This window comes from Mugil cephalus, chromosome 1, assembly GCF_022458985.1.
Source record: "Mugil cephalus isolate CIBA_MC_2020 chromosome 1, CIBA_Mcephalus_1.1, whole genome shotgun sequence".
NCBI lineage: Eukaryota > Metazoa > Chordata > Actinopteri > Mugiliformes > Mugilidae > Mugil > Mugil cephalus.
In genome coordinates, this window is record NC_061770.1 from 40563360 (window position 1) to 40584236 (window position 20877).

At 43.6% G+C, this 20877-nt stretch overlaps 1 protein-coding gene across 6 annotated transcripts in view; it reads right to left on the reverse strand.

Moving 5' to 3' along the window:
- The window catches only part of LOC125020646 (serine/threonine-protein phosphatase 2B catalytic subunit alpha isoform), a 68862-nt gene that overhangs the window by 21940 nt on the left and 26045 nt on the right, over positions 1-20877 (reverse strand). For all 6 annotated transcript variants that reach the window (XM_047606085.1, XM_047606084.1, XM_047606094.1 and 3 more), the window contains exons 3-8: positions 9598-9722; positions 8866-8977; positions 8269-8414; positions 7527-7666; positions 2923-3000; positions 1910-2004 (exon numbers count right to left, since the gene is read on the reverse strand). In XM_047606085.1, the coding sequence (XP_047462041.1) occupies positions 1910-2004; positions 2923-3000; positions 7527-7666; positions 8269-8414; positions 8866-8977; positions 9598-9722 (696 nt within the window). The remainder of the gene's footprint in view (positions 1-1909; positions 2005-2922; positions 3001-7526; positions 7667-8268; positions 8415-8865; positions 8978-9597; positions 9723-20877) is intronic.

Genomic DNA, 20877 nt, shown 5'->3' on the forward strand with positions numbered 1-20877 from the left:
CAGTTACGTCTCCCTTGGCAGGAGACAGTGAATGATGGGACGAATAAAGAGACACAAACTCCCTCGCGGTAAGGCGTATCTCTGGGCCTAAATCAGTCCTAAAAACAAACTAAATATCGTTTTTTTCCCTCTCTCTGATAACCGTTCTTGCTCTGGGAAACACTTTATCAAGTGAAGGTCACTAAAAAGTCACTGAGACAAAAATCATTTTAGTCCGACTGTTCCATATTGAGCAAATGATTTTCCGGGGGGATTGGATGCCAAACCTAAAAACAACACGCGCCTGACATCACTTTGTTTGTTTGTATTGTATTGTATCGTGTTGACTATGAGGCATAGGAAGATAAGCTGGCATGGAACAAACAGGTTCCTAATAATAAACAACAATCCAGACTGGCACGCTGCCTCGCCGTGTCTTTATCTTGCAGGGGAAGGAGGCAGCTCATGGGGGGAAAGGAGTAAACAAACGTAACCTAATCTCCGATCAAAAGATGACATACCTGAAAAATGGGCCGAAACAAAACAAAACAAATCAAAAAGAAAAAAAAAAAAGAAAAAGGGACATCCTCGCTTCTGTGCGTGATGTCCTCACACCAGCAATGCCGCAGTATTCTGGCATTTCATCATAACAGGAATTGCAAAACAGCGTGCACCAGCACCATCGCTCTTTCTTTCCCATTTCCATTTCCTGCGGTTTGCCCGATGCCGCCTCCGTTCCAAACTTCCCCCAAACATTTAAAGCAGATACTGTCTGTTCTCGGGGGGGAAAGTGCTGACTCACTGCACTAAGTCAAGGCCATCTTGGTGCGTGGGCGCCATAGCGCGGCATGGGGCACCTCCGGGTGCCAAGTGAGCCGGCACCCGGCCACTACTTTCACACCGACTCTGTCCCTGAATTGACCTGTGCACAATGACACTGATAAAGAAGAAAAATGTAAAATAAATGATAATAATACTCATCAACCATAATATTATTTACTTCTCCCTTTTCCCTCCCATACAGATTAGGTGCCTATTGGGTCTGATGTAGGACGCTGGTAGGGGAGTCTTTGGGTAAATAACATCTACGTTAATACCAGATTTCAAGCAACAAGATAATTGTGGCTGATTGGTCTAACCTCCTGAGATTCTGCACTCTCATATGTGGACAATAAGTTTTAGGTTTGTGGCCACTTATTCTGCTTCATTTAGATCCATTGTCCTCAAAAGTGGACGCTTCAGTCTGCCATCTAGTGGTAGCAAAGGGTCAATTCACTAGTTGGTGTAAAAACGTGATTACGTGAGTTAATTCCAGCAAATTCATTCTGCAGGGACAAATATGGACAAGTACAAAACTTCATCAAATTTTAAGATTGTAACTTATTTATTTATGTTTTATTAACATTTCTAGTTTAAAATATACAAATTTAACAAATTCTATCAATTGCAACAATGTCAAGGACTCGTTTGAGGACATTGGGATTTCATCGGGATTGCTCAGCCACTTGTTATATGTTCTTACACATTGGTGACTTTCTTATAATACATAGTAAAAATAACCCCTATGTCCACATATGAGGACATTCTCCTTTTTCCCCAAAAACTGAGTCCTGTTCAAGATTGTGCTCAGTTTTTATTCTTCTTAGGTCCTAATAAACCCAAATACCTTAAAGAAATTAAAAATGCATAACAAACAAAAGCTGTAAGTGGTGTCAACTGGCACGTACAATACAAACTGAACCCCTCATAATTGTATCAACGGCTGTTTTGTCTCTGCTCTGATATCACAATGTCATGAAAAAAACAAAACAACAACTCTGACATTAAATTTTATATCTGAGACCAATACGTGAAAGTGATGTCGCCTTGACAAGAAGGACACTGTTCATGCAACAACCCCCCTATCCAGCGACGTGTTTTGTCTCCTTACCTTTGTTGTTGTAGACGTCTAGATAGTTAGGAGCTGAGAAGATGGTGATAAGGGATGGGAAGCCAGTGGTCTGACTCTTTCTGTACATGCGATATCTGGTAAACGAGAAGCGTCGGTTAACATTTCAGCTCATGTTATTACTCGGTAACATTCAAGCATCTGGTTTTGATTAGCAGCTATTATGGTTTCTTGTTTTCACTGTGTGTTTGTCCCAAGTTGATGTGTGGACAAGGGAGCGGGGACTTGGGTGTTGCATCGGGAGAGCAAATCCCTGTGTTACAGGTGAAATGCGACCGTGGCTTTGTCGTCATACTGATGCCAAGTCACAGTCAAATTAACTATAAATCACACAACGAGTGGATGTCCGGATAATTGAGAGGATATATTTGGTGGATCATAATATTCAGAGGTAATAAAAAAACAGAGAAATCCTGTTTTTTATTAAGATAAAATCCTGTAAGGTAATTACAAGTGGGACCCGAGGTGTCGTGGGGGAGTAATCTCATCTGAGATGTGGCGAGGTGTCCCATGTGACCACGCTGCGGGAGTGCAACGGTAAACAACACTGCGCGGCGCCTCCCACTGCCTTAACCTTGCTCCGAGGAAGATCGCACTGACACATCCACCCACCTGCTCAGCTTTAAAACCTTTAAAACTTTTCAAAGGTGTTTTCCGGTGACAGAAATCCTGGGCGAACAGTTAGTGCACCTCATGCTGTGTTGAAATTGTGTGGGGTAAAGCAGTGCATGCGTCTCTGAACCTTTCGTTAACAAGATCTGCATGAATCACTCCCCGTCGCAGCACATCTGGCCACCTCGCTCACTCCTCGCGCTGGATTCGTTTTTTATTTCTCGGATTAACAGGGCTCCTCTCAAAGTTCAGTGTGTGCTTTCCAGACAGGCTGCGTCTAACCCCCAGATACAGAGGAAGCTTTTCGTTTAATACCGCCGGTCTGAATCACTCTGCCGTGTGTGACAGTGCGATGGGAAGAGACGAAATGCCACAACACTCACCCAGCATCCTGCGCTTCATGGGCCCGGATGATAGATAATAAGTTATTGTGTTGTAGAAAGTCACAGACTGCAGGGTAGCTGTTGAATAAAGAGACATTTGGTTTACTCATACATCAAGAAAAATCCCTTTAAGACCAAGAAAGACAATCGATAGAAATAACTAAAGAAAGTCAAGGGTATTATTGATTGTGCCGAGAGGAGCAGTGGATAAACAAGGCTGAGTTTACACTAAATTTGTTCCAAAAACCAACAGCAGCTCAACATTTTTGTATCCATTTTGTCTTCTACTTGAAAACTGAGGTCTTTAACTTCTGAAAAGCCGACCTCTTTGCGCGAGCAAAGGTATTATTAGTCACAGTTTAAATAATAACCCGTAATAAGCTTAACGTTTAGACGAGGCTTCACGCTGTGAGAGGAGTAGGAGCGATCCTTGTCAAATGTTGGATTTTATTTCAGAATGAAACCCAAAAAAATGTCAAGTATTTTCTGATTCATAGCGACCGACTCTTTAAGAAAAAAAAAAAAAAAAAAAAAAGCTATCACCGGGGAGCATTGGAGCATGTTTTATACTCACGCTGATCTATTCAGTCTGTGAACAGCAAGACCAAAAAGCCTCACTGCCAGCAGTCCAACTACAGTGCAGTAAAAGGCTTCACATTTTTCCATTCTGTCCTTCCAGCACCAGCTTCCACTGGAAATTTCCTTTGCTCACAATGAAAAAGTCACAGGACGAGTCACCGGCAAACAGAACGCCTCGAACGCAACAAACCGGCGTACGTTTCCAGAGACGCTTCGAACGAACAAGATTAAAACCCCGGTGGACGTGGGACGCTCTGTAACGAGCAGAGTGAGTGACGGCTCCCGACGAGTGAGTGACATCGCTGCTTTGCATGTGAAACAAATGTGGGAGGACTTTTTCCAGCAATAATAGGGTCTCAATTCGAGTGTTGTTTTTTGCCTTTTCTAAAATATTTGGCTGATCTACGTTACAGTCGCTGAATGGCTTTGGAGCAGAGGGAATTTTAGGGCCTTGTGCGAGGCAGACAGTGGATAAATCACGTCGCATTTATCATTGTTATACTCAACACTAGAAAACGCTGTTGCTGTTTTCGGTCTCATTGTTATTACGGCCTATTCGAGTAAATCTCAAGGCTCCCACTTTTTGTTTTGTCATTTAATCCAGTGATACAAAGCAAAAACAAGATTAGTTGTGCGTGGCTGCATGCCTCCGCTAACTTGTTAAGATGCAGATTCAACAGGGGGTCCGTGACCCCTAGGTGGTCCACGGAGGTACTGCCCGGGGGTCGCAAAATCTTTGGTTGATTAGACATTTTTATATATTTTCTAACATTCATTTCTAATGCTCTTATTGTGAATCATCTACAGGAAGGTGTTGTGGGAAACTCATTAATGTGCATGTTCAGGTTAGCGCTTGAAATTAAGCTAAGCTAATTTTTGATCTACCCTGAGGACTGGGGGGTGGAGTTACCAAAAAAGGTTGAAACCACTGCTTTACAACAATGAAATCTTTATATAATCTATATAACACATTGTAGCGTCTCACACTAACGAAGCTACGGAGGTTTTTCTGCAGGTTAATTGAAGCTTGAACACAACCTACTGTTAGCCTAGCGTAAACACCGTCAGTCTGACACTTCAAACACGGCTCTCGCTCTGAAAAAAATAAATAAATGAATAAATAAATAGTAGTTCAGGGGTACTTAGACGTACTTGTCGCACAATCCACCCACCATAATATGTAACTAGTCAACTTCCTGTGAAGAATTTGAAGGATTCAAATTTAATTTTACTGTTTTTGGGCCAAATTTAATAGAAATTTCCTCAAGATATCCACTGTATGTTGAGTTTTGTGAGGTCACAGTGACCAGTGAACCTATCACTCTGCGCTCAGTCTTGGCAGTCTCATGCATGAGTGCAAGTGAAGCTGCCCCAAATTTGAAAAAAAATATCCCGAGATATTGAGGCATTTATACCGACTGCGACCACTGACCCCCGCCAACACCGACTTCTAATCAGTTTATCCTTGAGTCCAAATGTGAAAAAAAAAACACCCTGAAAGCCTTTTCACTGAAATATTAAGTCCACGAGAATGAGAAGAAGAATCCACAAACACCCCCGAACACTCAAACCTCTGCGGTGCAATGAAGTAATATCATGTGCTTGTTCAAAAAGACAGGTTGTGATTTTGCACCAAGTTCTGTAATCCCAGCTCAACGCCTCTGCAGAAATCAGAGCACAACAATGAACGACACCCACGTACCGCAATCAACATCACACTGAAGCCTTTCCTAAGCAACCGCTGTCCAACCAAACCTGCTGGTTCCTTCTTTACGCCCGACACGACTCACTGTTCGGGTTTCATGCGCTTTGATGACCACTATACCGCCACAGCGCCTTACTGTGTCTCATTTTATGTGCTGTCCTTTAAGGGCAGGTTTGATTGGTTGTTGTTTTATATGCACGCTTATCAGATACCACACGGTGCAAAGGTTAATCACTGAAACTGGTATGTTTTTATTCCTACGTATTTATATTCACTTTTGAAGAACGGTTTCTGTTCTAAGCATATGATGCAATTTGTGGTTCCAGGTAAAAGTGGAAATGTGAGAGTTTAGGTTTTCTGCTCCTGCTGCATGGAACACCTTATGGTTACGTGACAAACTTTAAAATGTAAATGCATGTATGTGGATGAGTTTAAAAAGACGGTGAAATCTGTTGAGTACAATTTGTCTCTATGCAAATGCTTTAATTGAGCTTTTCTGTTGTGTTTTTTTTGTTGTTCTTGTTGAAACTGTGCTGCTGCCACTCTTGGCCAGGTCTCCCTCGTAAAAGAGATCTTTGATCTCAACGGGACAAACCTTGGTTAAATAGAAACGAAATAAAATGGAATAAAACTGAAAGACTTGTCAACACTCTTGGTGTATGTAGACATTAGGAAGACGAAAAAAAACAACCGCCACGCAAACATCTGCTGGGAGGGATGTGGGAGCGAGAGCGCAGATGCCAAATTAAAAATTTGTTTGTTTTTCTTTACGGGGGACGAGGACTTAGAAATAAAAAGCTCTATTTCTCACTTGATTTCATGCGGCAGATGTGGATTCGTGCCATATGGGGCTGTGGGGTAGACGAGATACATTTTGGCCTAGTTTGTTTTCTTGGTGTTGTTGTTTTGTTTTTTTTTGGCAGTTTGCATTCGGAGCTTAGCTCATCTCCCCATCTGTCCAACAACGGGGCACAGATGTTAATGAGCGCCTCGGACGCCACGAAGAGCTGCACGAGAAATCAGCTCGTCACGTGCAATCTCATGGTCTGAAACTTAAAAATTGGCTTCGTGTAAATGTTGGACTCACACCAACGATAAGGGAAGAGAAAAAAAAAAAAGCTTAACTGCTGAGTGGATGGTTATAATAAAAGCAGCCATATTTAAAACGTGTGCAATTTCATGCCTGAATTATGTTTGTAAAAGTGTTACGAGCGCGCCCGCGGCGCTGCAGGAAACATCGGTCGTCGCAAGACAGAAGCAACAAAGGGGGGCTGACGGCTCTCGAGGAGGGGCGCCGAGGAACGGCCCTCGCTCAGCCCGGCTCAAATTGTCTCATAAATCCCGAGAAGCCAGCGCGGTGCCAATTAGCGGACGTCCCCCCGGGCGGACGGAGCGGACGACGCTGACGAAAAACAAGGCTCCGGAGGAATTTTTGGCCCGAGTGGCGGGAGGTTAACTGGGATGCCGGTTCAACGCAAACATGTGACAGTCAAATGGGTCGTTGGAGGCGAAAGGGGGGCCCACATGCCTAACATTTCAGCGCAGCCTCTCCTCGGTTAAATGACAAACATTCTTTTTGACAAGAGAACCACTTGTGAACGTAATGGCCCGCATAAACTAAGAAAAGGGACGTTAGGCAAAGCGAGCCCTCGCAATTCCACAACAACAGAAGTCATTTCCGAAACGCGGACATTAAAACGCGATTAAGTCGACGGTTATGAAACACCTGCTATTAAAAGAGTAAAAAGAAAGAATGCACATTAGGGGCCTCGGGACATTTCTGACTACTTTTGCTGGCTTACCCCGGGCGCACCGGGGCCAAGTAAGCATCGCTAAGACCATAATGAGCAGAGGGAGCGCCGAACGCATTCAGAGACGGGACTGTGCCTTGTGGGAACGCGCCAGTTCATTACATTTTTGCGACCGCGCAGGCTGCTTTCTCCGAGCATTTCCGCCGTTTGTTTGGTTACTCGGCTCGGTTCGAAGGTAGTTACATAAACACGGCAGACAGTCTAGGGAGCCGTCCTTTGAAATTTCTCAAACGCACTCCGCGTTCTAACAACCGCCGGTCTCCTCCCCTCACAGCTGAGACGTCGTCGCACGTCGGCGGTTTTTGAAACATCACCAGCGAGATCCCGCTTTTATTTCCTGTTGCATGTGATACGACATGATGGACTGCAGGTGCTGTTTAATACTAGCAGTGAATTAAACGCATTAGGGTCCCATCTGGCTCTTACCTGGAGTCCTCCGCGCAATAATTACTCTTCGGCGCGTTCCAAATGCATCGCATTAGTGCAACTGCGAGAGACAAAGCGCTCACCTGTAGAAATAGGAGCAGCCTCGCACCGTGTTGTGTGTGAAGTGCTCTTGGCTCTTCTCGTTCCCAAAGTCCTCCAGGGGGTCGGACCACAGCAGATCGCACATCGGTCCGTACGCCGGAGGCTCTTTGAATCTGTCTAGCTGTGGAAGGAAAGAGTAAGTCAGTGTGTGTGTGTGTGACCAGGGAAAAATTACACATCAAGACCTCGCACGGACGCAGAGAAAAAGGCTTCGAGAACCATTTCGGAGGCACTGATCATAATTAACGTGCTCGCTGAGGCGGATTCAAATTTATTTCGAGATTTCTGACGATACAGGACGCGTCAAAGACCGGCGCTCTTTTTTTCACGACCGCCGTTCTTTGCTTTCACGCAAGGATGGCTCCTTCTCGAACAAAAGCTGGCGGATTACTGGACGGGCCGCACGATGGACACTTCAGCTGAGCGAATTCAATTACGCAGGCTCTCTGATTGCAGCCACGGAACCCATTCGGAATTATTGAATTAAATTTGAGAGCAGGATCCAACTTTTCAATACTTTTTAATCAGAGGTAGGAGGAGATCGGTGTCGGGATCCTCGGCAGAATCTGGGAAAGACACTTCATCATCTGCAGGCAAGGTTGTCATTTTCACAGATTCCTCATAGCTTAAAGAAAACACACGGTGCACACAGGAAGCTCCTAAACACACGTGACAATTGACGTTCTATAAAATGATGAGAAAATTGCGTCGAGTCAGACATACTTTCCTGATGTCGTCAAGATTTGTGATTTCTGGAGATAGCCCTCCGTGTACACACAGGAACTGCTGGTTCATAAGCGCGGCCAGGGGAAGGCAGTCGAAGGCGTCCATACATGCGTCATACACCCTCTCTGAATACTTAATTCTACCTGTCATGGGCAGGGAAAAGAGAGCACGCCAAGTCAAACAACGGCCGCTCTCATACATTGCGGCAGTGTGCTAGCCCGGGACGGAAAGGCTGCCCACACTGCCAAAAGACTTCCCAAACACATTTTTAAAAAAAAGAGCAAAATTTCACAGTGCCCCCCTCCCTCCCCCTCCTCTCGTTTACCGTGTCTCGAGTCCAAGAGAAATAATTCTGACATGTGTAAATATCAAAAGGAGCAAAAAATGTGACTGAGGCCAAAGGCTGCTTTTAAGTGAGCGTTTGAGGTCAGCGGCTGAACTGGACACATAATAAACAGCTTTTTAGAAAGAATAACTCACATCTCCTTCCACACTGTGCGTGCGTGTGTGTGTGTGTGTGTGTGTGTGTGTGTGTGCGCGCATAGCTTCCGAAGCTCACTTAAGATCAAATGAAGTGAAAAAAGGATTACTTACATTCCTGCTTAAATGTGAAATACTCTGTTAAATGTCGACATTCGTGGTTCCCACGCAGCAAAAACAGTGTTTTGGGGTAAAGGATCTTTAAGGCCCACAAGTACAGCACACACTGAAACAAAGAAGAAGAAGAAGAAGAAGGGATGGGGGGATGGGGGGGGACCATTAGCGTGTCATCTTACTAACACTAGAAGAAGAAAACCCATCAACTCAGACTTTGGCAGTTTCACAGAGTGGCTTAAGACAAGTGGTTCTGCTCACGATGAAACATTCATGCAGTACATTTTGTGGCATGTTGAAGCTTGCCAGAGAAAGAGATGACAAACCTTCAGAGGACTGACACGGCGCACTCCATTAAAACATGTTTTATTAATATAAGCATAAGGTTTCAGGCGGTGAGATGGTATATTTCAGAAGATATATTTCAGTCAATTCAAGCCCAATATTAAACTTTTTTTTTTTTTTTTTTTTTTGGTATTTTGCTTTATATTAAAAAACCCTTCTCTACATAACCCTAAGCTACACTGTGACATTTGCTACCCGGGCTGCATTTGAAGTTAATACAAAAGCCCATTACCACTTCAATATCTGCAGCCTGATTCGATGCACGCGCAGAGAAAGCTATTAATAAACACAAGCTTCAGTCAAGCACATGGCGCGTGTCACACTTGATTAGGCCCTCGCGAGGACGAAAAGGAAAAAAAATACAAAACAACAAATACACGGACTCACTTCAATACTGAAATACCCTCTGTCGACGTAGTCCCCCAGGAAAAGGTAGCGCGTGGATGCTGGCGATCCTCCTACTTCAAACAGCTTCATCAGGTCGAAGAACTGGCCATGGATGTCTCCGCAAACTGGGGGTAAGGAAGAAAGAGGAGCAGAAGCACGTTAGTGTTGAACTGATTTTTTAGAAATAACAGAAGAAAGGAACACGGTGAGAGGCTATTTGCTCATTTCCATATTTCCTGTAGAAGAATGTGGCTTTCAAGACCCATGGGGAGCTATTTAAAGTTGTAAAGCCAACATTTTTTCTGCAGTTTATTAAATATGTTTTATTGTGAAATGCACCCATGTAAAATAGTTAATTTGGTGAGATAATAAAAGGCATTATTGAGGATCTACAGCCCACGTTTACTCCAGGACATTATTTTAAGCGTAGAGCATAAAAAAAATAAATAAAATAGTGTGAGCATTAAAATAGGTGGGAGATTGTCCAAAGCATCTCATTTTTTTATTTTTTGTTTGGCACAAAATGGGAGAAAAAGCTGGAAAATGCTCGTACTCATAGGCGTGTCGAGCACCCTTAAAAATAATTTTCTTTTGGGTTTTTATTTATTTGTTGTCTTTAACTTTTATTTTTGTTAAGTAGAAGTTACTGACTTTTCACCACTGTCCACAGTTTAGATTGGAGCTGTTGGTATCGGTATTGGCACGAAAAAATCCATATCGGTTAATCTCTATTAATAATAATACTAAACAAATAGAAATGAAAGAACAGGTATTGGCATTATCTGCTTTGGTAATAGTCCAAAATTTACCAATTCAATGCATCCCTATTGCATACCGCCACCCTTCTTCTAATACTACTTCAGTGCAGGCTACTTTCTATAAACCACTATCACAAGCCATTTTCATGTCTTGCTTCCCCACCTCCTCCTCCTCTCATATCAACAGCACAGCAGGCAGATGTTAAACACCGTCAGGGGAGAACTCTACAATGAACACATCTGCTTCAGAAATCAGATGAGTCGACCCCGATTGGTTTCCTATCACCCCAGGAGGCTCCATTACTCCCCGGGGAGAACCGAGCAGCGGAGGCCGCAGGAAATTTGTCGCTCAGCCGCCGCTGACTGACAGGGTGCATCTGAGGTCATCTGACTTAAAAGCCTTTGTAGATAATATAAAGGTCGGTTCAAGGGTTGGCAACGCCTGGACTCTTTCATTATGGGTAAGTCTCACCGTTCACAGCCGGTGAGTCGGCTTTTGGTTGTTTATCCTGGTTAATATTTGCCTTCTCAGATTTATTAGTGTGTATGTCATTTGTTTTGCAGCTAGAATATAACTGAGGTGTTACATAAAACGAAATAACAAAACAAAAACAGACACTGATTTCTTCTCACTTTAAACCTGGTAACACACCGAGAGCCGTGTAGTTTATACAGTTCAGCGCAGACCTGTACACTAGGGAAACAAAACAATTCACACACAAAACGAAGGACAAAGGACGCTCTTTTGAAGACAACTACGTCATTGTGTCATACGTTTTAGCTGGAGAAGATAAACAGTCTGAGTAAGGGTTAAAAGAAGCCATCCATGCCAAGCCGGATAATCCTTTGAACAGAGGAGTTGGACTCAGGTATGATGTGCCATTAATCTATAATTACAGTCTTAACATCTGGACCCAAGAAGTCTGTCCTGGAGCTTTTCTGACTGACAGTGAGTCCTCACTGCACCTACAGCTACAGTTAAGTGTCCAGTCATGTCCCTATTTAAACTCCCCACCAGTCCTTTCGACTGAAGGAGCTACTTATATGAACACCTTTAAGACGTCCCCTTATAGAAATGTCTTCTGAATATCAAATTAAGCCCTGAAAGCTGTGACAGAGTTAAGGACGAATCCTGAAGACAGCCACTTAGTCTGGTGTTTATGAAAACACTGAATATTAACTACGAACTCAGCCTGACGGTGTGATGATACATTTAAATAATTACCACTGCCATGTGTGCAGAAATGTATTCAGCACATCACTGCTGCTGCTGCTGCTGCTGCTGTGTGATGGCTGCAGTTATTTAATAAACTCAAAGAGAGGACATTTAGGCAGCTATTTGAGGAATACAGGGATGAGAGTTAAGTGGTAGCATTCCTGAGGTTTTTTCATTTCAGTTTACAGATGCTTACAGTATTGTAAAAGAAAGAGAGGTCGGCTTCCAGTTTCCTCTGCGGAATTAAGATGATCCCAAACAATGCAGCCATGAAGAACTGAGCTGTAAGACCACCGCGAAACTACTGAAGACACGACAGAAACAATTTAAATCCGCAGAACAACTGTAACAAGTTTTCCCAAGATGTTTCATACAATCTGTCATCAAGCAACTTGAATAAAAGTGCTTATGTGTACTCTTGAGAGTTTCTGATTATTAGTCAAAACCTATTCTAGAAACTTTCACATGACATGACAGAAACTTTCCCACATTATTTTATTTGCTGAGGAACACATGCTTAAATCTGTGCCCCAGCAACGATCACTACTGTTGTCGTATTATGTCGTATTATGTAAGTATTAAGCATTGACGCGCAGTCACAATATTTTCATTATGTGAACTTGATGTCTGTTAGGACTCTCACAGGAAAAAAAAAACAAAAAGATGTATTGAGTTACTGCTAATCTAATCTCTACAAACAGGTATCTGGATATAATCTGATTTCCTACTGCAGCAGCTTCCCATTAAAAGCATTAAGCTCACTTGACTTTTATTTATAGAATTCGCGAGAAACACAAAGTGTTTTCCAGTCATTTTGACTTAAAAATGGCTGTCGTTCAATAAAAGTACGAGTGCCGGAGATGAGATAATGGTCAGTTTAGGCATTTTATGAAATGTTACGGGGGATGACCACAGTCAGCTGTTAGATGAAGAGCTGTACGCTCAGCAAATAGTGTAACTGACTTATCCATCAAATCAAATAATGGTTTGGTTTGTTTGTTGCCGGTATTGGTATCGGCCAATATGTGGGTGAATTCCCACCCCACCGCAAGATTTTCAGACAGGGAAGTGCAGCTGGAGACACTGCAGACAGTGCAGCCCATACATTGCCCCTCCCCCACTAACAGAGTGCGTGCATCTGGAAGCTGGAAAAAATGCGTGTACCCCTTTTTTGGTTGTTTTTTAAATGCTTACCAAACAAAGACAAATTTACTTTATCACTACTTACTTTACTTTATATAACAACAGCCCTAATTTGTTGTTGTTCAGTAGGAGTTTGCTAGCTGACATTTTTTTTCTCTCTCTCTGGCAAGCTAATAGTGCAGGTTGTCAATCAACCACTGTCCACATTTAAGATTCAGAGCTGTTGTTAAGCTTTTGGTTGGAATATGTGTTGACGTTAAAGCCAAGGTGTGAGACTAATACAGCCTGTGAGCTAAATATAATTTTCTGAGAAGGACCTAGCTGTGATGTCCACTGAGAAGCAGGTGATTGAGAGTTAAGCAGGAAAAAGTAATTGACAGATTTGCCTCTCTTCAGCTGAGGTGGAATTGAGCGCTCAAAATATCGGCTCAGAAAAATTGACAGCACATATCGGCCATCGGTCAATGCTGATGTAAAAACGAAAATCGGTATCAGCCCTAAAAAAAATCCATATCGGTCTCTAACCATAACCACAGGTGTTGCCAAAACCACTTCAATACTTGTATCACCACAAAGCCTTTTATTGCTTTATTTAAATGTTGGTTATAAGCTCTAGCTGCTCATACGATGAATGTGCTCTAAGCACTAAGGTAGTTAGCAAAGTACGGACTGAATGGAAAGAAATAAACTGAGTTAGGGCTACATACGATAAAATAAAGTCTACTGCATGATGATAGCTGTGAAGTGGTGGTTAATAGTAGAGTGGGCAGGGTCACAGGGGTTAAATCTAAGCAGCCACTGTGATCAAAAAACAACTATTTATACCAACATATAGTTTCTTTATGTTCTGATTTAAAGCTTTTCCAGTTCATTACCCAACATACAGGTCACTGTCTTCACAAAGAGCTGTCATATACCACACGTAGGTGACAATCAGCACTAATCACCGAAGGATAAGCGTGGCATCAATTCGTCTATTCTTCGAGTGATGGCCTAATTAAGTAATTAACAACAGGGCGAGTAGATGTAAATCTAATTTGAAAAGTACACAGACGATCCTGGATGCTCTATGAACTGTATCTAGAAGCAAGAAATACAACAAGAGCCTGTGAAAAACTCTTTCGCAGAGATACCCAATTAGCGGGAGCTGGAGGACAGCATCGGAGAGCAATTATCTCAAGTTACGAGCCTCATGAGACAGCTTTGAGAATCAGCCCCCCCCCCCCGACTGTATCGTAAACCTCCGCTTTACCATTTGTCTTTTATTAAACCCACGCAGAGTGGACCGACTTCAAAAAAAAAGAAAAGAAAAAAGAAAAAAAAGGGCCCTTTTTATTTGTGTCCGATTTCTAAAGCTGTCCTATTGCAATCAAGCCAAGTCTACATCAGACGCAGGGCTGGTCTATTTTAGATTGGTTGTAAAATCCCTGAGAAACTGACTTCACGGAGCAAAAATGAATCAAACCGTGCTTTAAGAAATAGAACTTCAACTGCAGCTACTGTTTAATTCCTTATTTACTGGCACTTTGATTTACTCATTTTTTAATGCTTACAAAAACACTTATATCATCTTTATCTGTCAGATCAGGTACACGCAGTTCTTTTTCTTTCCAAATTCAATGCGATTATTTTATTTGAACATTCCTCCTCTGCAATACGAGTTCTGCCAAGTCAATATCCAAGCATCAAGAGTCACCATGGAGATGCCACATTCACATTCTTCAGGAAATTCTTAAAAATGTTAACATTATTCAATATTGCAATTAATATACACTTACTCGCCACTTTATTAGGTACACCTTGCTAGTAAAAGGTTGGACTCTCTTTTTCCTTCAGAACTGCCTTAATTCTTGGTGTCATACTTTCAACAAGGTGTTGGAAACATTCCTCAGAGGTTTTGGTCCATATTGACATGACAGCATCACACAGTTGCTGCAGATTTGTCGGCTGAACATCTATGATGAGAATCTCCCGTTCCACCACATTCCAAAGGTGATGGTCTACTGGATTGAGATCTGGTGACTGTGGAGGCCATTGGAGTACAGTGAACTCATCGTCATGTTCCAGAAACCAGTTTGAGATGATATGAGCTTTGTGACATGGTGCATTATCCTGCTGGAAGTAGCCATCAGAAGATGGTCCACTGTGGTCATAAAGGGACGGACATGGTCAGCGACAATACTCAGGTAGACTGTGGCATGTGTTGTGCGTTCAGAGATGGTATTCTACATTCCTTGGTTGTAACCAGTGGTTATTGGAGTTACTGTTGCCTTTCTATCATCTCCAACCAGTCTGCCCATTCTCCTCTGACCTCTCACATCAACAAGGCATTTTCGTCCACACAACTGCTGCTCACTGGATATTTCCTCTTTTTTGGACCATTCTCTGTAAACCCTAGAGATGGTTTTGAGTGAAAATCCCAGTAAATCAGCAGTTTCTGAAATATTCAGACCAGCCCATCTGGCACCAACAACCACACCACGTTCAAAGTCACTTAAATCCTCTTTCTTCCCCATTGTGATGCTTGGTTTGAACTTTAGCAAGTCATCTTGATAACCTCAGCATGCAGCATGTGATTGGCTGATTATCTATTCGTGTTAACAAGCATTTGAACAGGTGTACCTAATAAAGTGGCAAGTGGGTGTATAATACAATTTTTGCTCTAACATTATTTCATTTCTATGTGTTCTATGTTTCACTTCTACTTAATGAGTTTCATACAGACTCAATCCTTAAAGATAAAAGAATCCTCACTGCATTTTTGGATGTTATGGAAGAACATGAATACATTTTTAAGAAGGAGCGACTACGCAATCCTATCGGCTCATCTTGTTTTCTCCAGGAGGGTGTGTGATGTTAAGGCTGGCTATCGCTATGGAAACGTCCCAGTGGCTTTAAATCCTTTAAACAATGGCAGCTTATATCACTGAGAAAGAAAGAAAGAGGAGAAAAAAACTAACCTTGGTTGCTACTGACCTGATAAAGTAGCTCTCCGTGCATCACCAATGGCAACAACGAAAAGCAAGTATTGTGTAAAAGCACAAAAAACAATCTCGGCTTTAAATGAGCCGTTAAAAAATAAACAATCAACTCGACGCTGCCGATCTGAAAGGACGACCAACAAAAGATTGGGCGAATTCACGGTTTGCAGTTTTACACGCGACTGTTGGAGCTACACTGAACTTACACAGCAGCCGTGTTGAAAAAAAAAAGAATAAATAAATTAATTAAAAAAGGGAAATTACATTTTCATGTTTTCAGGAGTCTAGCGAGGATGCAATTTCACCTGGAGCACGAGTCCGAACCCAGCGCGTGTGGGAGGACTGCGCGTCCGGCTGACCTTTCGGAAAAGCTATCACTTGCTGCTGAAGATAACAGAGGGTTGACATGGCGATGCCGGGAGTTCAATCACGGGGGGGAGGGCAAGAAGACGTGATGCGATGATCACAGTGAATTGCCGTCACCGAGCGTCGGACTGAGCCGGTCGATGCAAATCAAACAGAGACACCGCAACAGCTCAGAGCTCCTCTTCATCACGGCCGAAAACACACAATCCACCCATCACTCTGTTCCCGCACACCTACAGACAGGCTCCCTCCTTCCCACCCTCGCTCCCGTCACACACACACACACACACACACACACACACACACACACACACACACACACACACACACACACACACAAACACAAAAAAAAAAAAACGAGGTGAGAACCGAAGCCCACATAAGAAGAGCAGGTGGGAGTACATTATCGGGAGTGAGAAACAATTCGTTCCGGCCGTCTACGGCTTGCGCGCTGAAGTGATCTCCCCGAGTGGCGGCGTATCAGCGGGCGGCAGCTACTGAGTGGGCGGTGGGCATTACACAACCTGGCTTCAGAACCTACACAGGCCACTCCAAAGGCCGGGGCTCATTGAGCGAGCGAAATCCGCCGAGACGCCGGCCGTGCCCGATCGCGTTTTGATTGAGACAATACCCCGGGTTTTTCTGATGGCACTCTCTCGAGAGAGAGAGAGCTTGCATCCTGCAGAGCACGCATTAACGCAAAGGCGGAGGCGGAGCCTGCGACATGTTACGAGCGATAATCTGGACGCAGTGCTTTTTGAAATGTACAGCGGCGGGCGATCAGTTATGAGGAGTCAAATTTATTGTACAGCTTCAGTAAAAATCTTCTCTTATTCCATTTCTGCTTCGGTTTGTTATAGTCGCATCTGCTGACGACACCCACATTGTGCGCGGATACTATTACGTGCATAACAAGAGGAATTCAGACCGGCTGATTTATCGTTCTTGCTAACGTCCGTAGCAGTGGATTTCTCATTATAAGAGCATTGCGTAACAGCTTACTGGAGAGGGAGCAAACAACGAGATCTAACCAAGGCCTCTTTTTAAGGAGTACACAGGAAATACCACGACCAAGGTCTGAACATAATCCCTGTTACGAACAGCTGAGGCTAAAAGAAAAAAAAAAAAATTCTAAAACTCGGCTTTTTATTGCGCTTTAACGCGACGCAGCTCGCGCACCACGAACATGTGTACGAACGGGGCGAGCGCTCGCTGTTGCCTGGCGATGCGGCTGCAGGAGGCTCTATTGATGGGCGACTTGTGCGAAGGCCATGGGAGCAGCTTGTGCTCAGGAGCCTAAGCCAGCACGGTTCGTCACACACACACACACACACACACACACACACACACACACACACACACACCCCTCCCTTCATGAAAACCCCACCTGCCATCTGGCCCAACGAGGAAGTGACTGCGCGAGAAGCAGGGAGAAACGGGCAGAGAAAGAGAAAGAGATGAGCTGACATGTCACGGCGCTCTGCATCCATGATAAATATTTACATGCTAATTCGCTGAGCGTGTGTCACGTCGGAATAGAGAGGGCGTGAAAGAAGCAACTCCTGAGCATGACACACAACGTGAAGTTGAAGAAAGCAAAGCAGACAGAGGGGAGGAGAGGAGCAAAGAGATGCCTACAGCAAATCGGTGCACGAGTGCGAGAGAGAGGGAAACACAGCGAGGGCATGAGCACTCGCAGCAGAGAAACCCTCGTCACAAAAAAAACAAAACACACTAGTGAGTGGGAGAAGGGTTGAGGCGGGGGGTGTCGAGTGGGAGGGAAAGAACAAACACACACAACAAAAGGAAGGCGGCCTCGACGGCCGACCATCTGAACGGGGCCGTGAAATCCAGAATCGAGGTACGTCGGCGCGCAGCGGAGCTTCTCTCGATGTGAAAAAGGACGACCTGACCGCAAAGGGAAGGTCATCACCAGACCGTGTTTACATAGAGGAAACCACACTGCGCTGAATTTTCAGACAGGAAGCTGCTTTATGGTTTCACATTTCCTGATACAAACAGAATGTCGGGTCACGTTAAGTCATATTGTTGAGAGCAGCCGCGTTAACGTCACGTCGTGAGGTTTCTCTGAGGCCCGGAGCGTTTTGCTATTGCTTCATGCGCATGCTACGCCGATCCGCCACAACATTATGACCACCGCCCTGATATTTTGTAGGTTTTCCTTGTGCCTCCTGTGGTGTCTGGTCACAGGATGTTGATAGTGGGGGGGTTTGGTCCTATGAGTCACATCCTAACATTTAATATAACTTATTATTATTATTATTTTACTTTTTTTAAGTGCTTTGTTCGTAGTTGGGACACATTCTCCTACACTCATAAATTTACTCTCCATCTTTCCAACAACAGTGACTTTGATGAAAAATAACGCTTAGATGATGCCTTCACTGAAACTCGGAAATTCCATATTCCAACTCAGAAATTTCAGACTTCATATGATAGCATAGAAAATATAAGTTTGGTATGCTGTCACCGTTTGCTGAACATTAAAATATGCACAGAATTTCTGAGTTTGACAACTCAGAGCTCATTTTTTCCCAAGTTGTCATGAATGCAGCATCACCTGGATCTCAACCAGGTTTTCCAAGACCCACCCCGACCCTACTTCTGATTGGCTAGTGATGCTAGTTTGGAGAAGAGACTGTTTTTTATTTTTTCTAAATGTTCTAAATCTTTTCTTTTTTTAATGCAATCAAACGCCACATGCTGCAGGATACTTTACCTGAATACCAGGTACCACACTCTCCCAGCACAACACTGGACTGGTCCTAAGATGTTATTTCCTTCCTTCTCCTTCTCAATGGTCATAATGTTGTGGTTGATCGGTACATGTACTAGTTCTTACTACCAACACACTGACTCACTAAGGGACTTCACCTATCAGGTTTAGTTTGAAGGAAGATCAATATAACTCGGGTGAGTTGGAATGAGTTAATCTGGACTCACTGTCCTTTTCCCTCTCCTGCATGTGAACAACATTTAAAGAAGCTGGTTATGTGTCTGCGTGGCTAAATAAAGATCTAAAAATAAAGAGGTGCGGGACGGTTTTTCTTTGATCAAAAATAAGGCTGCCTGTTAGCATCTTTGTGTCTCGACCGGCCTCGACGTGACGTCCTCCCATTGCAGCAACTATTCAAACAGGCTCGTGCATTCATGAATTTAAGTGAGTGCGACGCCTCGTCTGCCAAATACTCGGGGCTAAATTGTGGGAATGGCCCCGTGTTCGGAAACGATGGGTTGCCATAGATCCTTTGAGTGGGCCTCTGCCTCTGATTACAACGACATCAAAGAAGCCTCATCACAAAGTCTAATGGAGGAACAGGGCACTTGACCAGGAAGAAAGACAACAATAGACGCAGTGGATCGGTGCATATGCATCAGTGACCCTCCTGCAGCAGCTCCTTCCTTCATAGACGCCGATGAGCTCAACTTAGCTCGAATTAGCTTTTATTTTTATAGTTTCGCCACAATAACAGCTCTGATAAATAAAAGGTTAGCAGGTGTTTTCTGTCTCCGGTGTCTGGGTTTTAATGCGCAGCGCGCGGCCGCGTGAACGAATCCCACCAGCGCTCGTTAATTCCGCCAAATCGGACGAACCGAACCTGAGCTTTTCTTAAAAATAAACTGCCATGGCTAGCTGCGTGGCCCACGCGTGGCCCGGAGGCACAGTGACTCAGTTAATTAGGAAAATTAAGATTTCATACTGCTGTAAACAGAGGGTCCTTTTGTTCTAACGTACTGTGGGGTTGCCAACTGCGCAAGTTGTGGTTGGGATTCGGAGGGAGAACGTTGGAGAGCGTCCATCTTTGTCCACCATGTAAACGTCCACCCAGAGTGAGTCAGTCACGCCCTCCTGGCTCTGATTGTTCTCAACGACAGAGGAAGCATCTAATTAAAAACGGGCGAATAAGGGTTTGTTTTATTCTCCCACATAAATCACATTCGCTCGTCTCAGAGTCCCCCGGTGTACCTCCCCTCTGTGGCATTAATATCGCGCTAGAACTCGAAACCACAAACAAAATCTGATGAATGTTGAAACTCACGTGTCTGAGCCTAATAGAAAAAAGTTTTGCGAGACTGAAACTATAAATCGAAACTCGCATAATGTATCGAACGGCGTCGAACGCCTGAAAGAGAATTTCAAAATGTCAGCAAATATCATTTTACATCAGAGTTCTCTTTCTCCGGACTTACATTAAAAGCACCGCGGCTCTCTCCAACGCATTTAGAGTTTGAGTTCTGCCGCCGCTGTCGCATTAGTTTGTTTTCTAGTAGCTGCATAAACTGTGACCTGAGAACTGCTCTGCATATATTTGGACAAAACTTCTGAAGCATTTTTTTTCCCCCCAATTTAATTCATTTTTATCCATAGAGAAGCAGTAACAATCCAAAGTGTTTGGCTTCACAGGAGAAGCATTACGGAGACCGAATGCTATCTAAGCAGAAAGAAACGGTGAGCAAAGGCAGGTGAGGCAGGTGGTAAGACAGAAGAGGAAACGGAAACGAAGAACACATGCAGCATATGCAAACTCTCAAACATATAATCACTGATTTCAAGCTTTCGCTCACTGAGTTTAAACATTTTAAATATATATTTACTATATATTAACCCCACACTCTGCTCACCTTGCACCCTCCATTTGCAAATATTTTTTGGAAAATAAGCCTTTAGTGCTTTTCAGTTTAAATTTTTATCATATTCAGACCACATTAAATCCTCTTAAAGTGAAAACAACACAAAGTAATAATGCAGACTGCCAGGAGGAGCGTACGCACAAAACAGCCTTCTGATTTTAAA